General features: G+C 42.6%; 1 protein-coding gene across 1 annotated transcript in view; it reads right to left on the bottom strand.

Moving 5' to 3' along the window:
* Positions 1 to 377: 377 nt before the first annotated feature.
* The window catches only part of CYB5R1 (cytochrome b5 reductase 1), a 102374-nt gene continuing 75722 nt past the window's right edge, over positions 378 to 27029 (bottom strand). Inside the window, exons 7-9 of the mRNA XM_073618010.1 lie at positions 12426 to 12511; positions 8274 to 8373; positions 378 to 1532 (exon numbers count right to left, since the gene is read on the bottom strand). Of these exons, the coding sequence (XP_073474111.1) occupies positions 1360 to 1532; positions 8274 to 8373; positions 12426 to 12511 (359 nt within the window). The 3' untranslated portion in view covers positions 378 to 1359. The remainder of the gene's footprint in view (positions 1533 to 8273; positions 8374 to 12425; positions 12512 to 27029) is intronic.

Here is a 27029-nt window from a genome sequence, read left to right as displayed (position 1 = left end):
GTCACCATTTGGAAAGCTGCCCTGAGCATCACTATGCAGCTCTCGGTGAAGTGCATGCATGTAAATAATAGGAAGAGGTTACAAAAAAGCTGAAGGAGCTCAGAAGCACTGAAATACAACACAGGATGAAAAAAAGTGAAAGTGTGTGTGTGTGTGTGTTTTTTAAGAACACTTGTTAATGAATTACAGTGGTTTAACAAACTTAATGTCATTTAATTTGGGGTTACATCTACTTTATATATGTACAGGTTTCCCAGCATGCAGTTCCACAAGCATCAAAAATCCAATAGTTAATTAGGAAATTAAGATAGTAAGCCAATATAAACATGATCACTTTAATTTCTTTTTTAATTTTTTTATTTCATTTATTCCCACATCATAAAAATTGTCATCTTTCTTATAGGCTGCACTGTTTACCAGAAGATCATATTGATTTTCTCAGAAATAATAATAATAAACCTAAACGCTCCCTACCCCATGTTATCAGGGTAAACGTGCATTCTGCATATTTTCCAGAATGATTTTTGTATGGAAGATTATGAACAACCAGCCTACCAGCATGTGAAATTTGTAGGTTATAAACACACGAACACCACATGTAGCTTTATAGTATATGCAAGAAACACTGCATGCATTTTTATTTAGCATTGAAGCCCTCAATGCTTCAATATTAGGTAAATATCAAATCCACTACTGAATAAAGTAAGCTATAGTTATTTTGATACTCTTGTTTTTTAATGATACGTAGATTTTTTTTTTTACATCATCAGCATTTAATTTATTTGAAAATACAACAATGCCTAAACTCATGAGACGTGAGACATATGTCAAGGATGTTAGCAGGTTGGATCACCCCCTGGATTTTGATATCTTTGGAATGTCTTCATCATCTACTATAAATATTCAATCCACTGAGGATGTAATTTGAAGAATTAAAAATGAATAATGGTGTACTTCTGTTACATCTGTGGCATTTAGAGGCAATCTGGTATTTGGAGGTTACTGGTGGAGTCGCTTGGAGATGTAATAAACCAGGGGGTGAATTCATCTACTGACATTTTCCTAGAAGTGAAATATAAATACTGGATGAATTGCTACCTTAGCCCACGTTCACAACGGTGCAGATTTGAAAATGCACTACTTCAGCAATATTTCAAAGCCTCACATCAGTGCGGTTTGCACTGCCGATTTCATTACTGCTTGCAACTTCATACAACAGAAGTCTATGCAACTCGCAATTTGAACGGTTCCATTGCCGATAATGGGGTGTGACTTGTCATGTGATTTGGAGCGGTCGTATCAGATAACAAATCACATCGGTGTGAACGGGGGGGGGGGACTTAGAGAGTTTTTTTATTGTTAGTAAACAAAACACATGTTTTCATCATATCCTAAAAGGTCCAGACTGGGTTTACAGGCCAGTTTTATCATGGCGGGTGGTCCACATAGCAGAATGAAGGTGTCGTCAGCTGGTGGTGGAAGATGCTCTTGGATCATATTTGAATCAATGAAACCTTTACCGTATTCCCAATCTTAACGCAATCAAAGCAAAAGCAGACAATAGTGAATTAGTCATTGATAAGATTTGCAACGTAAAAAAAAAAAGAAAGTCAAATACACACATTTTCAGGCATGTGTTACTTCAAGGCAGATATCATTACTATGTTTGTATCACTATGTTTACTGCACATCTAAAATGACTGCATTGCATTATGCATTTTTCTAGCTCTAACTTTGGACCTGACAAAAAGACAGTAAAATGTATTTACTTTAAAGCTTGTTAAAACATTTAAAAAAAGTCCCATTCGCTGTTGCCCACTGTGCAAGTGCAGGTGTGCTGTATTTATTTAACTTTGGTGCTTGATCCAAATTGTGCATATAGTGCCCCACATGGATTTTCACTCACCAAAATTATTTGGACAACTATTGCTAGTATGGTCAAATGAGCTTGTGGGGCATGTTCCCTTTAAATCCAGTGTCTCCTGTGCTAGATCTACTTGATGTTGACAACCCAATCATACCACTCAGAGGGAAATGATAAGAGGAAACCCTCTGTTGAGCACTATATATGGTAGCTAGAGGTGTTTAAATGATTGATAGTTGTGACTAGCGTGGTTGATTATCAATTAATAGCCAAATTGTGTTCATACGGGCAGTGCTGTGTCTTGGCCTAGGCCGACAAGGCCCAGACCTAGGGCGGCACTCTGCGGGGGGGCGGCAGAACAGCCGCCCCCCCCCCCCTCACAAAAACTTCCCCCGGTCCTGTCCTCCCGAGTCCCGGTTCCCGCAGCCTCCTCCCGCTTAGAGGCAGCATCCCGTGTGCATGCACGTGGTGTCTGCGGCCGCATCCGCCGCCCACAGCCACTGAGGTGCCTGACCAGAGTGATCTGCAGCCTTGTGTGCTCTGTGCTGTGCCGGGGTCTGGGAGCCTGGACGTATCTTCAGACTTCAGGAAATCCCGCCCCCTGCTTCACCATGCAGCGTGACATGCAGCCCAGAATCAGGTAGGAGAGTGGGAAAGAGTGTATGGCAGCCAAGGAATGAGTGGAAGGCTGTGCAGTATCCTCATGCTGTGTTTGGAGGTCTGGTGGCAGCCCGTTTTGCTGGGACTTGTAGTGCACTCTCATAGCTCCCAACTGTCCCTGATTTTGAGGGACTGTCCCTGATTTGGAACAATGTCCCTCTGTCCCTCTTTCCTCCTAATTTGTCCCTCATTTTGGTCTGATCTATATAGTTGTATATAAAATGCACTTTTTATCTTTCAAAAAGTGTTTCCCAGTGCTTTCATCAACCTTTCATCCAAATTCTAAATTGCTGCATTTGTAATTTCTAAAAGCCAATATAAAGGAATAGTAGTGGTAAAAAAAAGCCCTTGTAGGTTTAATAAACTTTTTTTTGGTTAATTCTCGTTTAAGGGTTGTGGCAGGGGGCGTGTCCTCTGCCTACATATGTTTGCTAGTAGGTGTCCCTCATTACCATCTCTAAATGTTGGGAGGTATGCACTCTGTGGGGGGGGGGGGGGGGGGCTGAGATATGGCAGCCTCCTATGCTGGGACTTGTAGTGCACTCTGTGGGGGCTGAGATATGGCAGCCTCCTATGCTGGGACTTGTAGTGCACTCTGGGGGGGGGGGCTGAGATATGGCAGCCTCCTATGCTGGGGCTTGTAGTGCACTCTGTGGGGGGGCTGAGATATGGCAGCCTCCTATGCTGGGGCTTGTAGTGCACTCTGTGGGGGGGCTGAGATATGGCAGCCTCCTATGCTAGGGCTTGTAGTGCACTCTGGGGGGCTGAGATATGGCAGCCTCCTATGCTGGGACTTGTAGTGCCTTAGACTGTGGGGGGACTGAGGATTCCTCAGTCCCCCACAGAGGGCACTACAAGTCTCCGCAGAGTGGGCTGCCATTCTTCAGTCCCCTGTAGTCTAGGGCACTACAAGTCCCAGCATAGGAGGCTGCCATATCTCAGCCCCCCGCAGAGGGCACTACAAGTCCCAGCATAGGAGGCTGCCATATCTCAGCCCCCCCACAGAGTGCACTACAAGCCCCAGCATAGGAGGCTGCTCTTACAGAACAGGAGAAGGAGCTGGGGGGGGGGGGTTGTACTGGGAGGGGAGAGAAGGAGGCACAGGTTTGAGATGAGGGTTTTTTTTCTGAAAGTGAGGATTTATGCTGGGAGGAGGAGATGGGGGAGGATTTGTGATGGTGGGGGGATTTATGTTGGGAGGGGGAGGTAGGGGCGATTTATGCTGGGAAGGGGAGAAGGGGGAGGATTTGTGATGAGAGGGAGAATTTATGCTCGGAGGGGGAGGTAGGGGCGATTTATGCTGGGAGGGGGAGATGGGGGAGGATTTGTGATGGTGGGGGGATTTATGCTGGGAGGGGGAGATGGGGGAGGATTTGTGATGAGAGGAGGATTTATGCTGGGAGGGGGAGAGAGATGGGGAGGATTTGTGATGAGAGGGAGAATTTATGCTCGGAAGGGGAGGTAGGGGCGATTTATGCTGGGAGGGGGAGATGGGGAAGGATTTGTGATGGTGGGGGGATTTATGCTGGGAGGGGGAGATGGGGGAGGATTTGTGATGAGAGGGGGATTTATGCTGGGAGGGGGAGAGAGATGGGGAGGATTTGTGATGAGAGGGAGAATTTATGCTCAGAAGGGGAGGTAGGGGCGATTTATGCTGGGAGGGGGAGATGGGGGAGGATTTGTGATGAGAGGGAGAATTTATGCTGGGAGGGGGAGGTAGGGGCGATTTATGCTGGGAGGGGGAGATGGGGAGGATTTGTGATGAGAGGGAGAATTTATGCTGGGAGGGGGAGATGGGGGAGGATTTGTGATGAGAGATGGAATTTATGCTGGGAGGGGGAGATGGAGGAGGATTTGTGATGAGAGGGGGGATTTATTCTGGGAGGGGGAGATGGGGGAGGATTTATGCTGGGAGGGGGAGATGGGGTGAATTTATGCTGGGAGAGAGAGATGGGGGAAGATTTGTGCTAAGAGCGGGGATTTGTGCTGGGAAAGGGGAGATTGAGGCAAGGGTTTGTGCTGAGAAGGGGGATTTGTACTGGAAGGGGTTATATGAGGGTGAGGATTTGTGCTGAAAGGGGGTATTTTTGCTGCTAGAGAGAGATGGAGGGTCGGGGGTCTGGAAGGGGTGTGGTTTACAGATGGTAGGGTGGGTCTTAAATAGGAAGGCTTCGACAGGAAGGGTGGGTCGTATTTAAATTAGGGGGTGCATGAATTTCGTCAGGCCTAGGGCAGCACAAAACCTAAATACACCACTGCATACGGGTACACATTACAACTGCGTCTGTCATATATTTTCATTATTTTCTATTTTATCATAAATCACTTTATTTATTCTAAACACAATTTACATCCTAGGAATCAACACATTTTTCCTATATTGTAGCTTACGAGATATGGTGGCTGCATTCGTTTTCTTTTTTAGGCTTTTCTCCTGTTTTTACCTGGTGATCTGACCAGTAACACACTGCCTGTACTAGAGTGCCTACACTAGCAGATTTAAATACACAAAAAAAATTGAAGCCAAATTTCTGCTAATACTTTATAAGAGGTTACTGTAGCACCCTCAAGTGTGTGCTAGGAGTAGTGTAGGTTATGTTAGAGTAGGTAAATTTTAGTTAGCTACGGATTAAGCCTGAGCTGTGGAATTTCGGCCTGGGTTCAGTGAGTCAGGGCTTGATGACTCATCCTGACAGCTCCTCTGGTGTCTCCCCCTGTTTCTGGGACATTGGAGAATGTTCTAAAGCTAGTGGGTGGAGGTTATGAGGAGCTGTGTGGAATATTTATGTGGCCTCAGCCAATCCACAGTAGTGGGCTTGCAGGGGGCAGAGCTTACCTCATAAATAGGCATGAGCCATGCCAGCAGGGGCAGTCAGGTAGAAAATGGAGATACAGTGCTGAGAAGGCTGTCGGTGGCCCTTAGGGGTGCCCCCTAGTCTGGGGGGGGGGTTCCTGCCTTGGGCCCAGGGGCTAGAAGGATCATGCCATAACACATGGGAGGAAGCCCTTCTTGGAGGCATGGGAGCAAGTGTTGACAGCGTGAGTAGATTAACACTGCTGGGGACTGACAAGGGGGGAGACTGCTACATGTAGCCAGTCCCTCTGAAGACAGCGGTATGCTTAAGTCTTCATCCTTCACCGGGAGATCTCCCGAGAGTCAGCCGGGTGGGCTGGAGAAAAGTCAGTGTGGAGAACTGGTGTGGAGAGTTAGCCTGGTGGACTAGTGAAAGCTGGAGCCCCTGATTGATTAAAACTAATCCTGAGGTTTTCTGTATGTAGCTCCCTAAATCCCATCTTAGATCACGAATAAATGATTATTCCCATTACTTTCCACTTTCTACTACCAAAGGCTGTCGAATGCACTCAACGTGTCTTTTTTAAAGAAAAGTGCTGAATGTTAGTGGGAGAAAGGTCAGGATGATATCTAATGGCCATTGATAGGAACTACATGATCTGGCTGCTATTTAAGATTACCTCACTGACCCCTCCTTGCTCTGAGGAAGCTAACAACGATAGGCTAGCGAAACGCAGCGTAACCGTGACGTCAGCACATCAGTGACGGAGGGACGGCCGTAGCCCACAGCATCAGCTCTGTATGGCAGAGGCACAGTGACCCCTGGAGGTGCGCTTTGGAAGTGGAGTCACCGCCGTTTAAAAAACTGGTAACCAATAATCTTCTTGCTGCGATGTTCAGCCACAATTCCAGAGGATTCATTGGGAGTGAGCGGTGGATGTCCGAGTGGAGATGGTAGAGGTGGTGAGATGATTTACACATTATTGACTGTCTTATGATATATACCCCCATGGAAAGGATCTCTTTCCCCTCCCCTCTGGTGTAATTTCCCACCATCATCCTCCCACTGTTGAACTTTCTCCTAAGAACTCTCCAACTCCAGGGTGTTCCTAAAATGCTTGACACAGATTTAGGGTGTGTGACCCAAATTATTTGCAGTCAAAGCCCAGAGCCATAGAGATCAGAGCAATAGGACTGCTAGAAGTACCTGCATGGACTTTCATATATCTTTTTAATTCAGCTGCAATGTTGAGCGGTCCCTGAATGTATTAGCCACCTTTGCACATCTGATACCATGCCAGTGGACATACATATCCAATTTATGGTCTCAAGATATCTTTTATGAATTGATTAGTTCTATAATTAGTCATCAGTAGTATTTCAGATCATTTTTGAAGTGTGGCTGCTTGGTGAATGGATGTGAGCGCAGCTGCGACTCTCCCCCAGACAACGTTGTCTTTTTTAATGTATTTTTGGAAGATTTTTCACTTGATTTTTGTTGGTGTTTAAAGAGGAAGTAAACCCTGGTGGGTTTTACTTACTCTTTATTTCCCTGCAAAGGTAAAGCATAGTAGCCCATTAAGTGTCACTTACCTGAAACTGAAGCCTGCGATGTCACCGCTGTCCCCACTAGCAGCGAGCGTCCATCTTCACCCCTCTTCCTTTTGGGGCCGCGAACTCCGGCTCTGTGACTGACTGGAGTCGCGTGACGTCACTCCCGTGCACGCGCGCAGGAGCTGCCAGTCACGGCATGACCCCTATTAGAAAGGCACGATCTCGATCTGCCCTTTCTAAAGTGCGCATGCGTCGTAGACATCATTGGTGCACGGCTTTGTTGTAAATATCTCCTAAACCGTGGAGGTTTAGGAAATATTTCCAGTACATACAGGTAAGCCTTAATATAGACTTACCTGTAGGTAAAAGTGGTTGTACAGGGTGTGCAACCACTTTAATTACAAGGTGCTTTTTCTATAAATAAACACAATTTTATTTAACCGTGGTGCTCTGCTGAAGTGACCTTCTTGGTAGGATTCCTTTTCTGCCCCTCTTTGCAGGTGAATTGGCTGTGCCTGAAGAGGTGGTGCTGGGATCAGTAGCCACAGTGGAGGAAGAGTACAGGCTGTTCACTGTATTTTTGCTACACAACAAAACGGGCTGCGAGTCTCTGCCTGTAAAGGGCCGCTGCTAAATTCTGAGATCAGTTCAACTAAAAATGATTCAGCTGGAGCCAGCAAGCAAGTGTGTGCAGGAGGAAAGTAGAGGAGACTGTTTATATGCTTTATATAGGAAGATATCCCTGAAGTTGTTGTTGAAGTCAAGTGGGCATCCCATAACCTCCCATCCCTATCCAAGTTATTAACCCCCTAATAAATAACAAAGACAAAGTCATGGACTGTTCTCTGACTCTGTAATGCCTATGAAAATTCGGTGTGCCTGGCTGTGCAGACATGGGGGCTCTGTCAGTGTAAATGGTTTGTCTCAATCGTCTTAACAGTTACATCTGCAGGACAGCATGTTGTTGAAAAAAGACAGGCTTATCAGGTGAAAAAAGAAAACAACTGCAGTCACCACATCCAAGACTTGGTCATATAATAATTGCAATATAATAAACGCTTTATTTTGGGTTTAAGACTGCTTTAATAAAATAGTAACTTTATCATTTTAGTATGCTTGAAGCAGTTTTACTTACCAAGTCTTTATCAAATGTTAGCCAGTTATCTATTTGCTACTTTGGCCTGTGACATATACAGCAATTGCTGTAGCTAAAGCAGTAAAGACATCATTTGGTTCTGAGAGTCTCTGGTGAGCCAACTGGTTTATATCATTTTAGGCTCTCCAAGCAGCAGGAAGTACCAATTCCTCTGCTGTTCTCCATGTAAAGTAAAATAACAGTAAAAATTCCACAAGAGAGTAGTAGTTCAGTAATATAGGCAACTGAAAAAGACACTTGCTTACCTTGAGGGGCATTTTCTACAGTAAACCAGAGGGTGAAGCGCTCTGAGTGCTCTTTTTGTAAGTTATCAAGGTCATGCCGCAGTATTATATCTTGTTCTGACTGAAAAGAGAGATACATTGTTTTCAGCTTTCTGAATCTTGTTGCACTGTAGCTACAGATTTTTATCTCACTTAGAGTCCTTTCACATTAGTTTTAGCGGCGCTTTACTTTCGTTTTAGAGGCGCTTTTAAAGGGTTAAAAGCACCCACAAAGTGCCGCTGCCGAGGCGCTTAGCAGGCGCTGCCCATTGATTTTAATGGGCAGGGGCACTTTGGGAGCAGTGTATACACCGCTCCTAAAGCGCCTCAAAGAATCTGCTTGCAGGACTTTTTTTGACGTCCTGCTAGCGCAGCGCCCTAGTGTGAAAGCACTCTGGCTTTCACACTGGGATTGCAGATGAGGCATTTTTCAGGCTCTTTAAAGGCGCTATTTATAGCGCTAAAGCACCTGAAAAAGGCCTCCAGTGTGAAAGGAGTCTTAAAGTGAAACATTAGTTAGAAAATGAAGGCCTGCTAGATCACTTCAGGCTGGTCCCTTTTGCATGTATAACTATGTAAAACATTAAATAAAAGTGCCTATACTGTATACAATCAAGTAATAGACAATTTAACACTGCTCTGCACATGCTCAGTTGGTCTCTATTTTTAGGCACTGTCCTGAATTTGTTTAGGCCGATCTGCTGACAGCCTAAAGATTTACCAGGGGCTCTGGGATTCATCAAAATGGCAGCCTCCAGCAAGAAGAAACAGGAACAATGCTGGAGGCAATTTACAGCACACATTCATTTTGGTAGCATAATTATTAATGTGGAATGTATGTTTCGTGCTAAAGAACATTATTTTCTTTTTATCATGTTGTTAAGGGTAAAGTTCCTCTTTAAATATTTAAAGCCCAATTCCAGCCAAAACCTATTTTTATGTTTTGGAAGGAGTTGGGAATAGGTTAGAAACTCTGACAGGTGTTTGGTCATGTGCCTCCATTGGGGTTTTAGTAGGATTACTAATATAATTCAGTAGGATAAAAATATAATTTCCTTTACTCGAATGTCATCTTCATATGGATGCAAGTGTAGATCCTACACCACAATACAAGAGTAATAACACAGACTCCCTCTCTGTTTAATCCAAATTGAATCTGGTATTGCCACAAAACCATAAAATGCAGTGACTCTGTGTGAGAACCGTTATATAGTGCCTTAAAAAGTATTCATACCCCTTAACATTTTTCACATTTTGTCATGTTACAACCAAAAACATAAATGTATTTTATTGGAAATCAATGTGATAGATCAACACAAAGTGGCACATAATTGTGAAGTGTTCTGCTGGAAGGTGAACCTCCGCCCCAGTCTCCAGTCTTTTGCAGACTCTAACAGGTTTTCTTCTAAGATTGCCCTGTATTTTGCTCCATCCATTCGTCCCTGCTGAAGAAAAGCATCCCCACAACATGATGCTGTCACAACCATGTTTCACAGTTGGAACGGTGTGTTTAGGGTGATGTGCAGTGTTAGTTTTCCACCACACATAGCGTTTTGCCATTAGACCAAAAAGTTCAATTTTGGCCTCATCTGACCAGAGCACCTTCTTCCACATGTTTGTGTGACCCCCACATGGCTTCTTGCAAACTGCAAATGGGACTTCTTATGGCTTTCTTTCAACAATGGTTTTCTGCTTGCCACTCTTCCATAAAGGCCAGATTCGTGGAGTGCACGAATAATAGTTTTCCTGTGGACAGATTCTCCCACCTGAGCTGTGGATTTCTGCAGCTTCTCCAGAGTTACCATGGGCCTCTTGGCTGCTTCTCTGATTAATCTTCTCCTTGCCCAGCCTGTCAGTTTAGGTGGACGGCCATGTCTTGGTTTGCAGTTGTGCCATACTCTTTCAAAAAATTTTGAAAACCATTAATCATTTTCCTTCCACTTCCCAATTATTTACCACTTTGTGTTGGTCTATCACATAAAATCCCAATAAAATACATTTACGAGTGGCTAATACCCCAGCCTGGGTTGGTGGTTGTACAGCATGAAGTATAGACCTCGTGAACTCCTCAGCATGGGTTAGCATCAACTCCAGAGATATTTATTAGGTGTAAAACAAATATTGTGTACATAGCGTGATACCGTCAAAATTATAAATTATATGTGTACAATAGATCTAGTGACACTCACATTATGAGCAACCAGACGTGAGCAAAAGAAATTATTAATAGTCACCCAGTGAATGAGATGACAATAGGTGTACCATCACCAGACAGAGGACCTCCTTACCAGATTTAAATGGCAAAAGGGCATGAAGGATATAGTAAATAGAAAAACAAACATCCACCCAGTAGATAACGTCAGATCGAACTGAGCAAATAACTGCACCAACAGAAAGCAGAACCACGGCTTAATCCAGGGAACTTGTGTGGTAGATGGATCAATCGCTCAGCAGATAAAGTAAGTGGTCTTTCTTTATCTGCTGAGGAAACAGCCTGGGAAACACAGACAACACTGGTCTGTGAGAGCAAAAGATGGGAGGAGCCTATCTCTCTCTGTAAGCCGTCCTGGAAGATTCCTGAAAAGTGAGTTAACAGGTTATCATCTTCTGTCAACTATGGCTTCGTGAGACCACTTTCTTTATCTGCTGAGCGATTGACCCATCTACCACACAAGTCATTCCCTGGATTATGCCGTGGTTCTGCTTTCTGTTGGTGCAGTTATTTGCTCAGTTTGATCTGACGTTTGGTAAGGAGGCTCTCTATGTGGTGACGGTCCCATTCCATTCGATTTATCCACTGGGTGGATGTTTGTTTTTCTATTTGCTATATCCGTCATGCCCTTTTGCCATTTAAATCTGGTAAGGAGGTCCTCTGTCTGGTGATGGTACACCTATTGTCATCTCATTCACTGGGTGACTATTAATAATTTCTTTTGCTCACGTCTGGTTGCTCATAATGTGAGTGTCACTAGATCTATTGTACACATATAATTTATAATTTTGACGGTATCACGCTATGTACACAATATTTGTTTTACACCTAATAAATATCTCTGGAGTTGATGCTAACCCATGCTGAGGAGTTCGCGAGGTCTACACTTCATGCTGTACAACCACCAACCCAGGCTGGGGTATTAGCCACTCGTCTATTTTGGCTTACACTCTGGTAAGCATGCACTTCTTATGATTTTTCTGTGAGGAATATCTAGTTTATCTCGACTGCTGAAGCATCTGGAATTCTCCATATATGTCTTTACCAATCTGGACTTTATTAGCGCAATTTTCTCTTGTTTATTTGATTTGTGTTTATCCCACATTTATTGCAGCTTGGGGATTTGTCCACCCTATTGTTATATTAGATTAGCGCAGTTTTTTCTCTCTTTTTAAAATACATTTACATTTTTGGTTGTAACATGACAAAATGTGGAAAATTTCAAGGGGCATAAATACTTTTTCAAGGCACTGTATTTAATGGTTGTACTTGATTGCTATTAACATAAAATGTCCACAGATCACATTTTAGTATTCAATAGCTTGTTTTTATATCTTTTTTTCCTTTCAATATATTGGAACATTGACAGAGGGACACTTTTATAATGTCTTTGTGTTACATACAGCATGTTTCTCATGAATTGATCCTGCATTGATCTCCAGACTGGAATTCATACTGTATATTACAGAATATGCTTAGTTTCTTGCATAAAGCCCCCCACATTTTTAGAATTAGTATCTACCACCATGTACCAGAAAATAACCTTTTTATGTTTTACTATATCACCATACAATAATGAATCCCTATAAGAAGCATAACAATGAACCCAAAAATCTCCCCACATCCTAATACTAGCACTATGAATAACCTCAGTGATGCCTGTGTTTCACTGATTGGGGACATTGATGCTGTTATTAGTTATCGCTATGGCTAAGGATTCAACTATGGAGCAACAAGGTCTACACCATTGGTTTGCCTTTGCTGTGGAGAAGGAGCATCAGAGTACAAATTATCCTGATGGAGCAAAAGGTTGGACCTTTTCCTGCTTTAGCCTCTGGCAACAACAGTCACAATCCCCTGTTCTTGCATCATGCAAGGTAAGGATCATATCCATCCATTCACTCATCCAGTAAAGTACTCACTTTATTGGCAAACAGTAAGAAACATTTTGTTTCATCTTCTGGGTCTTTTAGTATAGTTTGGATTAACTGAAGCATTGGAGTCAAGCCTGAAAAGTGATAAAATACAGTTAAAAAAACTAAACGAAAACATTACATTGGAAACTTATAATTGATTATGTACATAATTCTGTTCATCTGTGCAAACATCATATGCAACCCCAATTCCAAAAAAGTTGGGACACTGTCTAAAATCTACATAAAAACAGAATGCAATGATTTACAAAGCACATAAACCCATATTTTATTTATAATAGAAAATTGAAAACATATCAAATGTTTAAAGTAAGAAAATGTACCATTAAAAAATAAATAAAAAAAAAGAGAATTTTTAAATTGACAGACAGAGTTATCTTCTGGGATAAACACACCACTGTACTGTCGGCTTACCCAGTGCTCATCAGGCACCGCCCACACCTGCCTTTGCTTCTTCAATTCATCCAAGCCTATCCTGCTATTACCATCGGCCTCCAGACGGTTCTCCCATTGGGTGGAGGTTCCATGCCTTTTTGGAGAGCTATCTCAACCTCTGGAACTTCGGCTGGATCCCAACTACTGAGGAGTGGAACTACCTCGTTTGGAGTGACCATCCTCCTGCCAACTCTTAACTCTGAGGCATGTGGCCTATACAAGCCTGACTGACCCACTACTGCCGGTAAGTGGGTCCACCCTATCAGGTAAGAGTACCCATCCATATTCTTTTGACAGAAGGTTTCCTTGTTTCAACAGTTTCACAGCCAGTCATATATTGTTCGCACCACCATCAAATTTTTATGAGGACTCACGCCACGTATTAGATGGACACACCCCCTTAGGAGTTTTTTCACGTTAATTTGAGTTTTCACATTCACTGGCTTATCATGTTCACAGATGTAAACATTGGACATTCACTTTGTATGTTTACAACACATGTTTATATGTTTTCACATATTCATGGTTTCAGTTTATTGCTGTTTATTGTTATATTTAGCGCCACACTTTGGTTTTTTCACATTTGCCAAAGTAAGTGGCATACTAACACAATTTTGCAACCAATTAGGTTAATTGGCAACAGGTCAGTAACATGATTGCATATAAAAAGAGTATCTTAAGCCTAGTGCACACTGCTATTTTTTTTTTTTTTTTCGTTCAACCCAGCGGGCTGAACGAAAAAAACCTGACAGCTCAGGTCAGAGCTGCTGTACTAACAACCTGATGTTAGTACATCAATCTCCCTTGGTGTTATATTGTGTTTTGATGTGGGGGGGGGGGGCGCTACTAGAACATTCCAGTCAACGATCTCAGCCATTGGCTGAGAGTGCTGATTAGGAGCCGGTCAGCAAACCTTTTTCGGTCATGCTCCTTCGACCAGCTGCCATACACACAGGCTGGATGCCGATGCCTCCCGACATTCGGCCTGTGTGTGTATATGGGGCTTTAGAGAGTCAGAGTGTCTCGAAAGTAAAGATGGGCAGAGGTTCACCAATCTGTGAAAAGCTGCATTTAAAAATTTTTTGCACAATTTCACAATTATGTAAAATTACAAAGACTAAATATAACATCATCTACAGTATGTAATATCATCAAAAGATTCTGAGAATCTGGAGAAATATCTCTGTACAAGGGACAAGGAAGAAGCACAATATTGGATGCCTGTGATCTCTGGGCAGTCAGATGACACTGCATTAGAAACAGGCATGATTCTGTGATGGACATCACTGCATGGGCTGAGGAATACTTCCAAAAATCACTGTCTGTTTATATTGTCCGCCAGGTGCTTAACTGGCCTGCCTCCAGACCTCTCACCAATTGAAAATGTTTGGGGCATCCTAAAAGGAAAAATAGGACAAAAAAGACCCAGAACTGTTGAGCAGTGATAATCCTATATTAGGAAAGAATGGGACAACATTCCTCTCCCAAAATTCCAGCAACTGGTCTCAGTTCCCAGTCGTTTAGTGTTGTTAGAAGTAGAAGGGATGCTACACCATGGTAAACATGGCCATGTCCCATACTTTTTGAGACATGTTGCTGCCATCAATTTCAAAATTACTCCCCCCCCCTAAAATAGTACATTTTATCAATTTAAACAATTATTATGTTTTCTATTTTCTCTTACCAAAGATTTTATTGAAGAGAAATCAATGTGGCACGTACATGGATAGAATCAAGCATACCATACCAATTAAGTTATGGGGTGGCCAAAAGACAAATAGGACACACCCATGCAGGGGTTGGTAAGAGCATACAGAAATTGTTGTACAAGAAGAAAGAATATAAAACAATGTTTTCTATTTTCTTGTGTGAAATAATATGGATTTTTTTGCAAATCATTGAATTCTGTTTTTTATGTGTATTTTACACAGTGGGGATAATTTACTAAAACTGTGCACACAGAATCTGGTGCAGCTGTGCATAGTAACCAATCAGCTTCTAACTTCAGCTTGTTCAATTCAGCTTTGACAATAAAACCTAGAAGCTGATTTGTTACCATGTACAGCTGCACCACATTCTGTGTGCACCAATGATAATAAATCTTCCCCCGTGTCCCAACTTTTTTTTGGAATGGAGGTTGTACTTACTTTACAATTTACCTGACAGAGAGGTTAAAGGGGTCCTTACACTAAAATACAAGAGTCACTTATGTGGCCGCACCCACCCCTCAACTGCTTCCCGCCCGCATCATTGAACAATGACAGACAGGCGGAACCCTATTGTTCTGGGAGGACGTCATATGACGTTTCGGTGTGATCGTCACCGTCCACCGGACACCATAATTTGGGTTCTTTTCACCAAAGAAATGTAGCAGGATACATTTTTGCCTAAATTTATGAAGAACGATTATTTATTTGCAAAATTTTATAACAGAAACAAAGAAAAACATGCTTTTTTTCACATTTTTTGGCCCTTTTTGTTAATTTAACCCCTTCCCGCCGACTGTACGCAGATATACCGGGATGATGCCCGGGTTATACCGGGATGATGCCCGCAGCTGCAGGCATCATCCCGGTACCGTTGTTTCCAGCGGGCGATCGGCTACCCGAGTATAACAACCGATGCGGCTAAAAGCCGCTCGGTTGTTATACCGGAGGAGCGGGAGGGAACATCCCCCCCCTCCCGCCACCTCCCGCCGCTGTTACCGGGCCTCCCGTGCGATCGGGAGGCCCGGTGTTCGATTGGGTATCTTCGGCAGCTGGGGGCGGGCTAGAACGAAGCTGTGGGCGGCTTCGTTCCAGCCTTCTCGTTGTAAACGCGGAAGCGACGTCATGACGTCACTTCCCGTTTACTCGGCTGCCAATGGCGCCGAATTTAAAAAAGTACATAGTATTCAGAATCGCCGTTTTCGGCGATCTGAATACTTTGAAGTGTAAAGAAGGGATGGGGGGTCTTTTAGACCCCCCATCCCTCCATAAAGAGTGCCTGTCACCACCTATTACTGTCACAAGGGATGTTTAAATTCCTTGTGACAGCAATAAAAGTAAAAAAAAAAAAAAAAAATTTTTTAAAACACAATTTATAAAGTAAAAAAAAAAATAAATAAATAAAAAAAAAAAATAATTTTTTTTAAAGTGCCCCTGTCCCCGCAAGCTCGCGCAGCGAAGAAAACGCATACGGAAGTTGCGCACGCATATGTAAACGGTGTTCAAATCACACATGTGAGGTATCGCCGCAATCGTCAGAGCAAGAGCAATAATTCTAGTACTAGACCTCCTCTGTAACTCAAACCTGGTAACCATAAAAAATTTTTAAAGCGTCGCCTATGGAAATTCATAGGTACCGTAGTTTGTCGCCATTCCACGAGTGCGTGCAATTATAAAGGGTGACATGTTTGGTATCTATTTACTCAGCGTAACATCATCTTTCTCATTATACAAAAAAATTGGGGTAACTTTACTGTTTGGATTTTTTAAAATTCATGAAAGTGTCCCTTTTCCAAAAATTTGCGTTTAAAACACCGCTGCACAAATACCGTGTGATAAAAAATATTGCAACAATCGCCATTTTATTCTCTAGATTCTCTGCTAAAAAAAAAAATATAATGTTTGGGTACTCTAATTAATTTTCTAGGAAAAAATATGGATTTTAACTTGTAAACACCAAATTTCAAAAATAGGCTTAGTCATGAAAGGGTTAAAAAAAAAACAAAACAAGAGGTGATTAAATACCACCAAAGGAAAGCTCTCTTTGTGTGAAAAATGATAGAAATTTAATATGGGTACAGTGTTGCATGACCGCGCAACTGTCATTCAAACTGTGACAGCGCTGAAACCTGGAAATTGGCATGAGCAGGAAGGGGGTAAAAGTGCCCAAGTGGTTTAAATACAAAAAGTTAGATTAACACAAACAAAGGCTCACCTAGGCTAGGGTGACATTACTGGGTCTTCTCATAGGATCCCGTGAAAGCTGAAGATCCCAAATCTTAGAAGAATGCACTCCTGCACAGTGCTGGAACATATTCTTGTGAGATTTGGAATCCCTTAGATTTTCCAAGATCTCACTGTGAGGCCCAATGACATCAGCAACTGGAAGCATTGTAAACTATTTGGATAAGGGGAATATTTTTTTTTTTTTTTTTTTATTGTTTGAATCTGGCATTTTGTTATCAGGTGGTGGGGGGTTGACAATTAAGCAGACCTTTTATTTTAGTGCAAGGTCTGATTTAATCCCAGTTGTTGACTACTTGCAGGAATACAGCAAGATTCATATGGTTTGATATTTACCCTACTGTAAGATTTTCAAGGGCAACAGTTTAGGTTGGACAATGGTGCGTTGAATTACCCAACAGTTTTGTACAGCTCTATGAGACTTCAGTGGCTCAATTTCCTCATTCTAGTTTGTGTCATAGTTCATCTCACAACACTAAATTAAAGGCGTCACTCTCACATAGCTAGTTTTCCCACTTCTTTGTTTACTCTGCATTATAGATAATCAACAGCGGAGCCGATCCTATTATTTGGCTTTGTAAAGCCCAGAACATTTGGGCAATAATAAAAACTGTTCTAAGCATGTCTAACTACTTGTAGCTATAGGTTGATAGCTAAACCAGGCAAACCAAGTAGTCTATTTTTCTTTCTGTTCGTATGTGCTCATATCATATCAGTGTTCATATGTCTTGCCTGAAAATGATCATACCAGTTGGAACAGGTTTACTGAGTACCAGAAGGTTTGTTATAGAGGATTGATAGTCAGTAAAAGAGATCTTGCCGTTCTGGTGAATTTTTGTTCAGCCTTGCCCGGGAGAATTTATGTACTTTGTGTACCGGTAGTATTTATGTACTGCATGTCCTTTAAACTATGGCCAGCAGCAGGCTTATAAGAGCCAATTAGGGGGCTTTTCATTCCGCCAGCCCCCCTCTCAATAAAAGGGGGGTACAGAGCAGCCATAATGTCTGTGAATTAAAAGCTGCTGTATGTAAAGAATAGGAAAAGCCGACTAACTGCATAGGGAGAGTTTTTGATTGAATATGAAATTCTACTTTCATTCAGATTGCTAGCTCTTTAGACAAACAATCCCTTTGCTGCTTTTTTTTCTTTTAATTTTTTTTTTTTGTGTTTTATGTTAGTTTGTGCATGATTTGAGATCAGCTGTCAATTTTAGCTGTTTGTTCATATGCAAACATTTTTTGCAGCAAGGCTTCCTTACATCAGTTTTGCATACACCAGTTGGACCTATTATCCTTGATTAGACATGTGAAGAGCAGACATTTTTTTTAATTTAGGGCAGATTTATTATGTTACTAATCTTGTTTTGTTGATTCGTTTCAAAATTAATTTAGTTTAGTTTATTAATTTTCTAACAAATTCCAATTTTTTGGAATGATTCAAATTCAGATTGACCAAAAAATGATCGACTGATCCGACTTCTGTGTGAAGAATAGCTGGTTGTTAAAGAAGTTGTAAAGACACACATGGGCAATATCGCATGATCATCAATAAGGTTAGGAAAAACACTGGGCTTGCATTGGAGGAAGCAGAAAGACAGGCTCAGGCCCTGGAATCCAGTTATGTTATTAATAAAGATGCAGAGACATATGCAGCTATGCAATCACTGTACAAAGAAATCTCGGTACTAAGAGCTACCTTAAGTAGGAAGCTCCTGTTGTCACAGTCGCAGAGGATATTCGAACAAGGGGAAAGGTCAGGCAGGCTATTGGCGTGGTTGGCTAGGGAACGCTCCACCACAGCTCACATTGCTAACCTTAGAGATGACCAGGGAGACATACAGTCTGACCCACTACTGATCAACGCTAGATTTGCACAATATTACGAACAACTTTACACGTCCAGAGCAGAATTTACACCAGCTACCCTGCAGAAATTTCTAGCCCAAATAGAGTTCCCAACCCTCTCGGAAGAGAAGTGCACTAGATTAGGTGACCCAATAACCATCAAAGAGGTACAGACAGCAGTTGCTTCACTCCAACCTGCAAAGACCCTGGGCCCTGATGGATTACCGGCGGAATTTTATAAGACTAATAGTGAACTCATCATCCCCCAGTTTAATGGACTCTTGACTATGCTGGAGGAGGAATGCCTCCTACCATCTATGTCAGAGGCGGTGATTATCGTGATCCCTAAGCCTAACAAAGACCTCGAGCTCTGTGCTTCCTACCACCCAATCTCGCTTCTCAACGTAGATGCCAAAAAAATTACCAAGATTCTGGTGAACCGACTCAACTCGGTCATCCTCTCCCTGGTTCACGAAGACCAAACCGGCTACATGTCAGGCAAGGGTACAGACATCAATCTGCGTCATTACACAAACATATCCCATGCAACTGCTACAGGGTCCCAGAGTGTCGTGCCGGGAAGGCTTTCAACTCGGTTGAGTGAGAGTTTCTCTGGCGGGTTCTTAAGAAGTTTAACTGTGGTCCTAAATTTATCTCCTGGATACAACTAATGTACAAAAACCCCTCAGCTAGAGTCAGAACAAATGGCATCCTTTCACCCCCCTTCTATCTACACAGATGTACTAGGCAGGGCTGCCCGCTGTCCCTAGGACTATTTGACCTGGTCATCGAACCACTAGCTCTCCTAATCAGATCTTCTGAGGCGACGGGAGGGATAGTGGTAGGTCCTCTGACAGAGAAGCTCTCCTTGTACATGGATCTGGGGGCTCTGCAGGTGATTGACCTATATGGGTCCTTCTCGGGGGTCCGCATCAACTGGGCCAAATCCATACTTTTCCCGCTATCCTACTCGCTTCAACCCGCACCAGCTCACATACCCCTGATGTCTATTACTAAATTCAGATACTTAGGTATTGAAATACAGAAAGATCTTTCTTCATATCCGAAAGACAATGTGTACCCGATTCTCCAACAACTCATGCATAGATGCCTGGCTTGGAAATCCCTGCCCCTGACACCAGTGGAGAGGATTAACCTCAAAATGACATTTCTCCCAAAATTTCTTATTATGCATTTAGAAACACTCCCGTCCCTATTCCTACTTCCTTTTTCCAAAAGTTAGACCAGGTGGTGAACACCTTCATTTGGGCTGGCTTGGCCCCCAGAGTGGCTAAAGCTACCGTGCAACTGCCCCCCTCCCGTGGTGGACTAACGCTCCCATGCTTTAAACAAAATTACTGGGCAGCGGTGGTGGTGACATTGAGATGGTGGTTCACCCAATCACATAATAACCTGTCTGTTAACTTAGAGGCTGCCATCCTGGGGTCCTACTCAGCACTGAACAATATGGTGTTTAGGGGTCCAAAAGCGCACCCGACAATGACAATGCCAATGCGCATGACAACCCAGGTATGGGAACAAATGTCTGCTAGATTCAACACGACTAACACATTCTCCCCATACACTCCACTCTGGGGCAACCCTAGGTTTCACCACCTCCAGTTTATCCCGAACCCAGCAGTCTGGGCTGGATACGACATTAAAACATTACAACAAATTATGCCAGAGGGTAGACTTCTCTCTTATGATGACCTGAAACACACCTTCCAACTCCCACCAAAGATGTTTTTCCGATACCTGCAATTGCGGCATGTGGGCCAGGAAAGGGGGTGATGAGCTCCCCCCAAATACCTTGTCCCCATTTTGACAAGGGCCACTTCCCTACAACCCTGGGCCAGTGATTATGGGGGTCTGTGGCCAGCGGGCTAACTCCCAACCCTATGTTTACCTGTCATACCCTCGATGGGAACAGTCGTGTTCGGCAGACAGTCGTTTCATTTTCTCTTTGTAGGGGTCGGTGTTTTTTAATAAAGGGATTGCCAAAAACTGTTGTCGTGTTATTATTAACTTTGACTTTTTTTTTGGTAAGTGAGTAGGGGTAATTAAGGGTTCCAGATTCCGATACGTTGCCCCCTGCACCCCCACAACCACTGGGCCTGGGTTGTGGGGAAGAGGCCCTTGTCCCCATCAACATGAGGACAAGGTGCTTTGGGAGCCCCCTGCCCCAAAGCACCCCCCCCCCAATGTTGAGGGCATATGGCTTGGTATGGTTCAGGAGGGGGGGGGCGATCGCTCGTCTACCCCTTTTCCTGGTCTGCTGGGCTGTATGCTCAGATAAGGGTCTGGTGTGGATTTTGGGGGCGATCCCACGCTATTTGTTTTTGTTTTGTTTTGGGCGTTTTTGTCTTTCCAAATTTTTAATTGCCAGTAATTCTTTTGTTTACATTCAGCTGTCAGCGGGGAAACCCGCTGAATGCTGATGAGTCATCGGTTGTTAAGGATGTGGTGGCCGGTTTCCTTAACAAGCAGCTATTCTTCACACAGAATTTGAATCGGTCCATCAATCTTCATCGAGCTGAATTTGAATCTTTCTGAAAGCTTGGATTTTGCTAGAAAACAAATAAACAAAACAAAACTAAACTAAACAATTTCCGAAACAAATCAATGAAACAAAATTGGTGACATAACAAATCTACCTGAAACTAAACAAATTTTTTCTAGTCAATGAAATTCGTTACTATTGTCATTCGCAGATTCGGATACATCAGAATCTTTAAATCTCTAAAAGTTCGTCCGAATTTAGATTCAGACTGAAACTTATTGCACATGTCTATCCTTGATTAAACGGCCCTGCTGCTTCATAATTACTGCTGGATAATTTTTCACTTTTGTACCATGTACAGTATACTGACTTTTCTAGTAAAATACCTGCCTTTACTCCTTGTCTCTAGTACCTTTTGGCCTACTATCACTGAATAAAATTGTTCTACTACTGGGCAATTGTACATTGCTGTATCCTCTGCAGTAGCCTCTACGGGTCAATTCTCACTTGATAAAAAAATACTTCTATTCGTATGGCATAGAGCTGCAGCAGGATAATTCCTGTAAGCGGACTAGTGAGCCCAGCAATGCTATGTGCAGCCTACTCTGCTCTTGGTCATGAGAGCATAACACAGAGTACACAGGTTAGGATTGCAAAACATACAGAATGCAGGAGCTAGAATTGTATAACTTACAGAGTACAGTAATGCAGTGAGTACAGACTGGCACACTTAAAAAAATAATAAAATGTATTAGCTAACAATGCAAGAATCCCTAATTTCACTGAAATAGTTAACATAAAAAGAGCACTGATTTTTTTAAAGCTTTTTTTATTTTCGAGTTGCTGTATAAAAAAACACAAATGATGTAGGCTACATACAAAATAAAGTGCTTGAAAAACTAAAAAAAGAATGATAGCAGTGTACTTTAATATATACAGTGCCTTGCAAAAGTATTCATCCCCCTTGGCTTTTTACCTATTTTGTTACATCACAGCCTTTAGTTCAATGTTTTTTTAATCTGAATTATATGTGATGGATCAGAACACAATAGTCTAAGTTGGTGAAGTAAAATTAGAAAAATATATGCATAAAACTATTATTCAGAAATAAAAAACTGATAATTGGCATGTGCGTATGTATTCACCCCCTTTGTTATGAAGCCCATAAAAAGCTCTGGTGCAACCAATTATCTTCAGAAGTCACATAATTAGTGAAATGATGTCCACCTGTGTGCAACATAAGTGTCACATGATCTGTCATTACATATGCACACCTTTTTGAAAGGCCCCAGAGGCTGCAATACCTAAGCAAGAGGCACCACTAACCAAACACTGTCATGAAGACCAAGGAACTCTCCAAACAAGTAAGGGACAATGTTGTTGGGAAGTAAAAGTCAGGGTTAGGTTATAAAAAAATATCCAAATCTTTGATGATCCCTAGGAGCACCATCAAATCTATCATAACCAAATGGAAAGAACATGGCACAACAGCAAACCTGCCAAGAGACAGCCTCATACCAAAACCCAAAGACCGGGCAAGGAGGGCATTAATCAGAGAGGCAGCACAGGGACCTAAGGTAACCCTGGAGGAGCTGCAGAGTTCCACAGCAGAGACTGGAGTATCTGTACATAGGACGACAATAAGCCATACGCTACATAGAGTTGGGCTTTATGGCAGAGTGGCCAGAAGAAAGCCATTACTTTCAGCAAAAAACAAAATGGCACGTTTTGAGTTTACGAAAAGGCATGTGTGAGATTCCCAAAATGTATGGAGGAAGGTGCTCTGGTCTGACGAGACTAAAATTTAACTTTTTGGACATCAAAGAAAATGCTATGTCTGGCGCAAGGCCAACACATCACATCACCCAAAGAACACCATTTTTCAGCAGTCAAGACTGGGAAACTGGTCAGAGTTGAGGGAAAGATGGATGGTGCTAAATACAGGGATATTGTTGAGCAAAACCTGTACCACTCTGTGTGTGATTTGAGGCTAGGACGGAGGTTCACCTTCCAGCAGGACAATGACCCCAAACACACTGCTAAAGCAACACTTGAGTGGTTTAAGGGGAAACATGTAAATGTGTTGGAATGGCCTAGTCAAAGCCCAGACCTCAATCCAATAGAAAATCTGTGGTCAGACTTAAAGATTGCTGTTCACAAGCGCAAACCATCCAACTTGAAGGAGCTGGAGCAGTTTTGCAAGGAGGAATGGGCAAAAATCCCAGTGGTAAGATGTGGCAAGCTCATAGAGACTTATCCAAAGTGACTTGGAGCTGTGATAGCCGCAAAAGGAGGCTCTACAAAGTATTGATGGTCCTATTTGTAACAGGTATTAAATACATAACCATTTTTCTAGGTAAATATATTTCTAAAGGTGCTATTGACATGAAATTTTCACCACATGTCAGTAACAACCTATGCAATTCATACATACAAGGAAACCAAAACAAAGAAGTTAAAAAATGAAGCTATGTACAATAAAATGGGATGACACAGGGAAAAAGTATTTTACACATGAAGAAAGGGAAGTGCAAAAAGGCATGGAAAGCCAAAACACCAGCTGAAATCCATCAGTAATTAGAAAGCACTTGCCAGTGCAAATTGATATCAGCTGGTTTAGTCTCAACTGATGGCCTATAAAAAGGTGTCTCATTACCAAGGTGTCACACAAAAAACATCTCATGATGGGTAAAAGCAAAAAGCTCTTTTAAGACCTTTGCAACCTTATTGTTGCAAAACATACTAATGGCATTGGTTACAGAAGGATTTCTAAACCTCTGAATGTTTCAGTGAGCACTGTTGGAGCCATAATCCGAAAGTGGAAAGAACATAATTTCACCATAAACTGGCCTCAACCAAGTGCTCCTCACAAGATTTCTGACAGAGGAGTGAAAAGAATTATCAGAAGAGTTGTCCGATAGCCAAAGACCACTTGTGGAATACTTCAGAAAGACCTGGAATTAGCAGATACAATTGTTTCAAAGAAAACAATAAGTAATGCACTCAACTGCCGTGGCCTGTATTCACGCTCACCACGCAAGACTCCATTGGTAAAGAAAAAGCATGTTGAAGCTGGTTTAAAGTTTTCTGCACAACATTTAACCATTTGCTGCCCGCCCGCCGTCATATGATGGCGGGATGGTGCAGCTGTTGTTCTGGGCCGCCGTCATATGATGGCGCAGCCTTCCAGGCAGCCCAGGGGGCGCGCGCGCGCCACCGCATCGCTCGGGTCCCGGTGCGCTTGCCCGGCGGCCGCGATGTCCGCTGGGCACCCGCGATGTCCGCCGGGCACTCGCGATTGCCCGGTAACCGAGCAGGACCGTGGATCTGTGTGTGTAAACACACGGATCCATGTCCTGTCAGATGGGAGGAGACCGATGGTGTGTTCCTTGTACATAGGAACACCGATCGGTCTCCTCCCCTTGTGAATACCCTCCCCCCACAGTTAGAATCACTCCCTAGCAACACATTAACCCCTACAGCGCCCCCTCCTGGTTAACCCCTTCATTGCCAGTCACATTTATACAGTAATCAATGCATTTTTATAGCACGGATCGCTGTATAAATGTGAATGGTCCCAAAAATGTGTCAAAATTGTCCGATGTGTCCGCCGCAATATCGCAGTCACGATAAAAATCGCAGATCGCCGCCATTACTAGTAAAAAAAAATAATAATAAAAATGCTATAAATCTATCCCCTTATTTTGTAGATGCTATAACTTTTGCGCAAACCAATAAATATACGCTTATTGCGATATTTTTTACCAAAAATATGTAGAAGAATACGTATCGGCCTAAACTGAGGAAACAATTTGTTTAAAAAAAAAAAAAAATTTGGATACTTATTATAGCAAATGTAAAAAATATTGTGTTTTTTTCAAACTTGTCACTCTTGTTTTGTTTATAGCACAAGAAATAAAAAACGCAGGGGTGATCAAATACCACCAAACGAAAGCTCTATTAGTGGGGAAAAAATTATAAAAATTTCATTTGGGTACAGTGTAGTATGACCGCGCAATTGTTATTCAAAGTGCGACAGCGCTGAAAGCTAAAAATTGGCTTGGGCAGGAAGGGGGTGAAAATGCCCTGTATGGAAGTAGTTAAACAAGCCTGCGAAATACTGGGAGAATACGTCTGGTCAAATGAGACCAAAATTGAAATCTTTGGATACCATAAAACACACCATGTTTGGAGGTCAAATGACACTTAACATCACCCCAAAACACCGTACCAACAATGAAGTTTGGAGGTGGGAACATCATGGTAAGGAGCTAGCAAATTTCATATCCTTGAAGGAAGAATGAATGGAAAAATGTACCAAGACATTATTGATAAAGATCTGCTGCCTTCTACCAGGATGATGACGATGAAATGAGGGTGGACATTTCAGCAAGACAATGATCCCAAACACAAAGCCAAGGAAACTCTCAATTGGCTTCAAAGAAAATAAAGCTGCTAGAATGGCCCAGCCAATCACCTGACTTGAACCCAATAGAAAATCTTTGGAAATGACTAAATATCAGAGTTCATAGAAGAGGCCCACAGAACTTTCAAGATTTAAAGACTGTTTGTGTGGAATAACAGGCCAAAATCACACCTGGCCAATGCACGTGACTAGTTTCTCCATACAGGAGGCGTCTTGAAGCTATCACTACCTTAAAGTGTAAGTAAACCCTCCTATCATTTTCAGCCAAGGAAGCTGCCATCTTTGCCTTTGTTTAATCTACAACTGCCATGATGCTGCACATGTGATCAGTTATGACACCAGCCTTTGGATGGCTTGACAGTTTGGTTGAGAGCACAACCAATGGGAGTGTTACATTTCCGGCACGTGCCAGAAATGAAACAGTTTTATGAATGGGTTTACTTCCGCTTTAACTTAATTTCTGAACTTATTTGTTTTGGTTTCTTTGTATGTATGGATTGCATGGGTTGTTACCGACATGTGGGGAGCATTTCATTTCAATAGCACCTTTAGACAGAAATTTACCTAGAAAAATGGTGATGTGTTCAATACTTATTTTGTCCTCTGTAAATACCTAAATACCTGTGTGTATATATATATATATATATATATATATATATATATATATATATATATATATATATATATACAGGCGTAACTAGAACCTTCAGAGTCCTAGTGCAAGAAACCATCAGGGCCACCTAACCTCCGACCTGGGCCATGCCCTCCGAGCCCAAAGCCCTTCCCGCTGATCCCAAGACCCTTTACGGTCCCACAGCGGATCCCTTTCACATGTTGTGCAGCCCTTCAGTCTTGGGCCCGCCATGGTGGTGGAAGCCCAGGGCCCAGTCGTCGCAAGTGTGACCTTTACAACCCTGGTAGTTCCGCCAGTGGAATCAGTGTGGACTGTGAAAGGTGTCAGTAGAGCAGTGAACGTGGTCAGTAGGGCAGTGGACATGGTCAGTAGGGCAGTGGATGTGGTCAGTAGTTTTTATTTTTTGTTATTTTATTTTTTTACCATTTTATTTTTTATAGTTTTTTTTTACAATTTTTGATAGGGAAGTAATGGAGGGCAGTATGGGGGGACAGCATGATGGGGGAGTAGTGGAAGGCCATATTGGGGGGACAGCATGATGGGGGGAGGTAGTGGAAGGCCATATTGGGGGGACAGCATGATGGGGGAGTAGTGGAAGGCCATATTGGGGGGACAGCATGATGGGGGGGTAGTGGAGGGCAATATGGAGGGACAGCACGATGGGAGGGGGGGGTAGTGGAGGGCAGTATGGGGGGACAGCATCCCAGATAGCAAGCAATTGTGCTGCAAGTTTGAAAATGACTTGCAAAGCTATTGCTAGACTTGCCAGTTTGTTGCACAATTGCAGCAAGTCCGCATT

Source organism: Aquarana catesbeiana, linkage group LG02, assembly GCF_042186555.1.
Source record: "Aquarana catesbeiana isolate 2022-GZ linkage group LG02, ASM4218655v1, whole genome shotgun sequence".
Lineage (NCBI taxonomy): Eukaryota > Metazoa > Chordata > Amphibia > Anura > Ranidae > Aquarana > Aquarana catesbeiana.
This window is presented reverse-complemented; position numbering and strand designations above follow the sequence as displayed.